This window comes from Populus nigra, chromosome 1 (genome assembly GCF_951802175.1).
Source record: "Populus nigra chromosome 1, ddPopNigr1.1, whole genome shotgun sequence".
Taxonomy (NCBI): Eukaryota; Viridiplantae; Streptophyta; class Magnoliopsida; order Malpighiales; family Salicaceae; genus Populus; species Populus nigra.
In genome coordinates this window covers 32,630,093-32,636,678 of record NC_084852.1, presented here as the reverse complement: position 1 = coordinate 32,636,678, position 6,586 = coordinate 32,630,093, and the positions used below count along the sequence as shown (strand labels likewise).

General features: G+C 31.5%; 1 protein-coding gene across 1 annotated transcript; it reads left to right on the top strand.

Moving 5' to 3' along the window:
* Nucleotides 1–896: 896 nt before the first annotated feature.
* On the top strand, nt 897–2,279 carry LOC133699557 (protein LURP-one-related 5-like). Its single transcript, XM_062122853.1, has 2 exons — nt 897–1,340; nt 1,796–2,279. Exons 1-2 carry the CDS (start codon nt 1,116–1,118, stop codon nt 2,174–2,176), a joined length of 606 nt encoding a protein of 201 aa, XP_061978837.1. The 5' UTR covers nt 897–1,115; the 3' UTR covers nt 2,177–2,279.
* The last annotated feature ends 4,307 nt before the right edge of the window (nt 2,280–6,586 follow it).

The window sequence follows — 6,586 nt, the reverse complement described above, 5'->3', positions numbered from 1 at the left end:
CAATAGACATATGTCATAGTAATTGTTTATTAAATATTTATTGAAAGATATTATAAAAATAAATTTGTTAAAAAAAATTCGATCAAAGTTTTTTCATATCTAGGATTATAAACCTAAACCAACATGCCAAGATTTTGATAGAGGAAAATTCCTTGATTTAAGAATTCTAGCTAACAAGGAATCATGAAAATTATGTAATTTAGCCTCCTATCATAATAGAGAATGAGGTTGTGGTGACACATGGCATTACTAGATCAATCCAAATTAATTGATTGAATCCCATCTTCAGTATAATTCCTCACAGAAAATACCATTCTAACCTTGTATTGATTTTTTGTTGAAGAAAAGATGGAAAGAGATTGGGGAAAGAAGATATGTTAGAAGGAAATAAAGAAGGGGTGTTTTTGGAAAATAATTCTCAATGTTAATTAGAATTGAGTTCCTTGAGTAACTCAAGAGTGTCTCCCCTCTTATTTGTGTTTTAGTCATTATTTGTTAATTAAATTTCATTTAAAATTAAAATAAATACTTTAAAAAGAGAGTTTCAAACACAAAAATTAATTTAACTCTATGAATTCAATTTAATTCTTAGAGTTTGAGACAACCTGTTAATTTCAAATATTATACATTCAATCCCTAAATTTTATTTAATCATGCTCTTTCATCAATTCCATGTTCTCCTATGATTTATTTTAAAAATATATATAATAAGAAACTAGTAAATTGAGCATGATTAATTCTAGTCAAGGAGCGTTTTAAGAACTTTGGATATAGGAGGGACTAATTATTTATTTTCAATAAATGTGAGGGACGAAATTGTAATCAACTCTCTAGAGAGACAAGACCCCATGCTTCCGCAATGATGGAAAAAAGCGTTTGCAGCGAGATATTATTATATTGCACAATCCATCTTCCCTCGAGGCTCACCACAAGTCTCCCTCTCCCTCTATCTCCCTCCCTCTCCCTCCCTCTCCGTGCCTTTAACGTTGACAGCATCTCTCATTTCTTCAGCGTCCGTAACATTTACTGTACAGAACCTGACCTGACTTTTAAGATAGTCAACCTGTTTTATAGAGATCATCTTCGAATTGAATAGAAGAATCCAGAAGAGAGAAATGAAGGGAGGCTTGGTCGTGGATGATGGGTTTATCTACGAAGAGGAGAAGCTTCTCACAGTGCTTAAAACTAGTCTGTTTTTCGCTAATGATGGCTTCACTGTCTATGATTGCAAAGGTGAGTTAGTGTTCCGAGTTGAATCGTATGGGCCTGACACTCGTGATCAGGGCGAAATCGTTCTCATGGACGCCCATGGACGCTGTCTTCTCACTGTCAGAAGAAAGGTACTCCTCTCTCTCCCTTTATATATCTGTATGAACGAGTTCACTCAGCTGGTCATCTCTCTCTAGACTGTTTAATCGGCCCGATTAACTTGTGAGTTATTGAGCTTTACGGATCTGGCTGAACATTTTCTATAACTTATTTTTTCTTATAAAAAAAAAAAGGGAATGCTGAATTGGATTGTGTTCGTTCAATTAATTAATGTGATTCTATTGGTTTTTAGATTTAAATGTAACGTTGATTTCTAGCCTGACCGATACCGAGTCAACCCGGTGAGTTAACCGCCTGAAAGAAATTAACTTGCCGGTTATAATTTTGTGTCTGATTTGTAAGTAAAAGAGGTGGCTTTGGAATAAAACTTACACAAAATACACACTTTTCGTTACATACGTGACGTATAATTATCGTAAGTATACTCGATAGTATTTGTGATCTGTCAATCACATGGTACGCGCAGAGGCCGAGCCTGCATCAAAGGTGGGAAGGGTATATAGGTGAAGGAACGGACGGCAACAGACCGATCTTTAGCGTGCGTAGATCATCCATAATCGGACGGTGTAGCGTGACGGTGGAAGTCTATGGGAAACCAGGTGCGGAGTACCAGATAGAAGGATCCTTCGCGAACAGATCATGCACCATATTCAATGCAGAGAAGGAATCAATGGCTGAGATCAGACGCAAAGTAGATGCCTCCACAAATGTGCTGCTTGGCAAGGACGTCTTCTCCTTGTGCCTTAAGCCTGGTTTTGACGGGGCATTTGCTATGGGGCTGGTTTTGATTCTTGATCAGATTACCGGAGATGATGCCGTTGACGGGCACCCCACCACCGATGATTAGAAAGTCTTTGTAATCTCATCTACTGTATAACAAGTGGGCCCGTCTCTCTTCATCAAGCAATGTAGACCTTTTTTACTCTAAAGTTGATATCATATTATAACAACACTTGCTAATTTAAAACATTGAAAGAGACATGGGGATTCAGAACCAACTACTATATTGAGAAGAAGATTTCATGATATTTATGGATATGACAATTGCAGCTTGTCTATAAAATAGCATATGATGTAAACAGGATGTTTACGGAGATTCAAAGTTTATAAATATATATTATTTTAAACGAGCAAGATGATATTTAGTTCATTATAATAAGGCATGTTATGTAAAGTTTATAGTTCATATACAGAACAAATATAGAACAAATATAATAATTAATTTAAAGTTTTAGCACGTATACTAATAATAAAAATATTTATATTTAAATTTAAATAACTGGGTATTAACTTGTTGAAACATTTTAAAGTAATAAATATTCTTTTGTTGTCGTCAATGATGAATTATTTATCTTTAAAGTTTTATTAATAATCATTTGTGCAACTAGAATGTTTGCAACATGACTCTCAATATTCCAACAACACAATCTTTGTTTAAATGCACTTCTAAACAAAATATTTGAATCTAAAAATATAAAACTTGATTCTCTTAAAGAGAAAATTAAACTCTAAATTTGGAAGAAAAACCAAATCTTAAAATTAAAAGAAAACACTAAAATATATGGTTAAGAAGAATATCTAAAAAACTAAAAATTTAAGTTAGAAACTCTTCTTTCACCCTACTTTTTGTAGTGAATTTAGGAAGCTAAAAAGTTGAAAATTAATTCTTCCCATTATTAACCATTAATTACTCATCATAAATTAAGAATTAAATCTAGAAAAACCAATGATTCTTTAAGATTAATATTTCATTCATCCATAATTTATTTAAATAATGTTAGTTAAAACAAATTTCCAACAATTCTCTATATGAATAAAAATTGTCTTGCCAATTTAAAAACAACTTAAAGATTTATGGAATATATTAATTTGGTAGATTACTATATCAGGATATGGAACTTTTGGCTTTAAATCTTTCTTGGTGAAATACTATCAGATTTACTCTGCTGCATAGCGAACACAATACCTTGAACTATTCATCATTTTGTGCAAATCAAGACAATAGTACTCGCAAAGTTCTCTACCTAAAGATTTTCTTTGGTTTTAATTGTTGTGTTTATTTTGACTCTAAACAACTCTTGAAATTATGAGTGCTTTAGATAATTCAACGTTTATCGTAATTCTTAAATAAACAGCAACATTTCTCACTCATTTAGGTAATCTTTCATTAAAAGCTTAGCTCACCCTTTATCATATTGCACCTAGCACCTATCTCATCGTAGGAACAAACAGAAAATAATAATTTTATAGTGGTACCGAGAATATTATATAACTTAGTTTTACATTTGAACCTAGATCTTGAAATCTCCAATCAACTAGGTATGATTACCATCATTACATTCTTTCATTTTTTTTCTCATATAGGTAATCTTTCATTAAAAGCTCAGCTCACCATTTATCATATTGCACCTAACACCTATTTCATCGTAGGAATAAGCAGAAAATAATAATTTTATAGTGGTACCGAGAATATTATATAACTTAGTTTTACCTTTGAACCTAGATCTTAAAATCTCCAATCTACTAAGTATGATTACCATCATTATATTCTTTCATATTTTAAAGGATTTAAGCTCATCCTCCTCAATGACACAAACTCTCTTGAAAAATCTTTGGTTAGCAGATCTACAATATTTTCCTTTGACTTTAAATAGTTAATGAAAATAATTTCATTCAAGAGTAAGTATTTAACGATATTATGTCTACGACATATATGTCTAGACTTCCTATTATACAAATTTTTTTATGCCCTTCCAATTGTTGATTGATTATCATAGTGGACACAAATAACTAAAATTGGTTTTGGATAACATGGAATATCCTCTATAAAATTATGAATCCATCCATCTTCATCTCTAACTTTATCAAGAACAATAAACTCTGATTGTATCATGGATCTAGCGATATATGTTTATTTGGAGGATTTCTATTACATATATATTTCATCAAGTGTGAAGACATATCCACTTATGAATTTTGAATCCTTAGTGTTGGATATTTAATTAGCATTACTATACTATTCTATTATTGTTGGATAACTAGTATAGTGTAGTTCATAGTCCAAGGTATAACTCAAATACTTGAGTAACCTTTTTATTGCTTTTTAATAACTCATAATTGGATTACTTGTAAATATACTTAGTTTAATAACTAAATAAGCAAAATCAAGCTTTATGTAGTTCATAACGTATATTAGGCTTTTAATTATTTAAGAATATTCTAATTGATTAGTTCCTTTTCCTCTATTCTTGGAAAGATATACATTTATATCAATGGGTGTTTTGACAGTGCTTTGCTTTGATTTGGTTCGCATGAGATTCTCTTCATCGGAATCTAGCTATATATATATATATTTATGATAATTTGTAATATTTAATATAAAATCTTTTTAATCATTAATTAAAATATAATGATGATCTTATAAATAATCTTACCTTATTTTTTTTTTTTTCACGTGAGTGAGGATGTAAAATTTTATGAACTTGTACATTTTAAGATATAAATTGTAATTTTTGAAAGAATAGAGACAAAATGAGAAAATTATTAAACTACAAGAGGGTCAAGGTAATTTCCCCTTTAATAATAATAAAAAAAGAATAAACATACGATGCGTTGTCTACATTTCCAAATTCTGACCACTAGAGAGATGGTCGAAAAATTAAGCCATGGTTTTTTTAACTCTAATTTTTTCAATCTATTTTAACCTTAAAACACTTAGGAAAAACTTAAGAATCTCAATTAACCAACTTCTCAACCCAAATCACCCATAAATTGGTCTAAAAATAAGAATTAAACAAAAAACAATTCTTTCTCAACCCTATTCTATCTTTCGTGGCAAGTTCAAAGGTAAAAAAAACATATCAAATGAACTCATTGACTCTAACAATAGCTTTCTTGTTGCTAGAATGTGGACAACCAACAACTTTTTTTCTCTCTCATTTTATGATGACTTTCTCTCTGCTTTCTCTAACTCAAGGACTTAACATGAGCAAAATGAGGTTTTGTCCCAAAATAATAGAAAAACAATCCAAGCTATAGGGATCTAAAAGAAAGTCAGCACAAAATATAGGGACTAAATAATAACTTTTGTGTGAACTTGTGATAGACCACCATGAGTTTGTTTATTTCTTGGTTTGGTCTATAATCTTTTAATTGTATCTTAATGTTGCAGATCAACATTATATCTCATTAAATTGACCTACAATTAAAACCTAAAATCTTATCAAAACCTTCATACTTCAAGGAAATATAAAGAATAGATACTATCACTACAAGATTTCACAGTTTTACCGACGAAAACATTCCGTTGGTGTGTGATTAAAAGTTCGTTGGTGATTTATTTACCGACGTCTTCACCAACGAATTCTATCCATCGGCTTTCCCTTTGTCGGTGATTCCCTATTCTGTCGCTATATCGGTCAGAAAAACAAAAAAACCATTTGCCGATGGTTTTACAGATGGAATTTGCACACAAAAAAAAAGATTCCCGCTTGAAATATACCGACGGATTTTTATTCTGTCGGTGATATCGTGATTTATCGACGGCTACTTACCGTCGGTAAAGCTGTCGGTGAGTGTATGAAATACCGACCGAATATATCCGTCTGTAAATTCATCGGTAAGTGTGGCAACTACTGTCAAATGCCGACGGATTAAGTCTGTCGGTAAGGCTGTTGGTGAGTGTTTAAAATACCGACCGAATATATCCGTCTGTAAATGCGTCAGTGAATGCTACTGTCAGATGCTGATAGATTCATTCTGTCGATAAAACCCTTGGTAATAGTTTTTTTCTAAATTTGTTTTTAAAAAATTATTTAGAATATATAATATAAAACTATATAAATTAATGGTAATAAAAACCAATTATGCAAATAAAATTTATATTAAACATAAAAAAAATCAAAGTTAAATAATATTCATTACATGTTTCAAAAAAAATATTAAATGAAGTTTTAAAGGTAAATAATATTTATTACAAATTAATATAAAGGTGGAGCTGGAGGAGGAGGCTGGTGGTTATACGGCCAAAAAGGATTAGACGCACATGTTCCACTATATCTTGTCATGTTCATGACCATTTCGCGAAGTTGTTCATAAGCCACTTTTTGTTGTTCATAAGCCGCTTTTTGTTGTGCTTGAGACGCTTTGATTTGTTCAGACTCCGCTCTTTGTAGTGCATGAGACGCTTTGAGTTGTGCGTACTCCGCTGATAAGTGGTCATATTTGTCGGTAAGTTGAGCCGTGTGTTGCTGTAAGG

What these genes read in the sequence shown, in the direction of transcription:
- LOC133699557 (XM_062122853.1), top strand. Translation starts at nt 1,116, where the DNA reads ATGAAGGGAGGCTTGGTCGTGGATGATGGGTTTATCTACGAAGAGGAG. An exon ending in TTCTCACTGTCAGAAGAAAG is followed by an intron (nt 1,341 to 1,795) that starts GTACTCCTCTCT and finishes TGGTACGCGCAG; the next exon opens with AGGCCGAGCCTGCATCAAAG.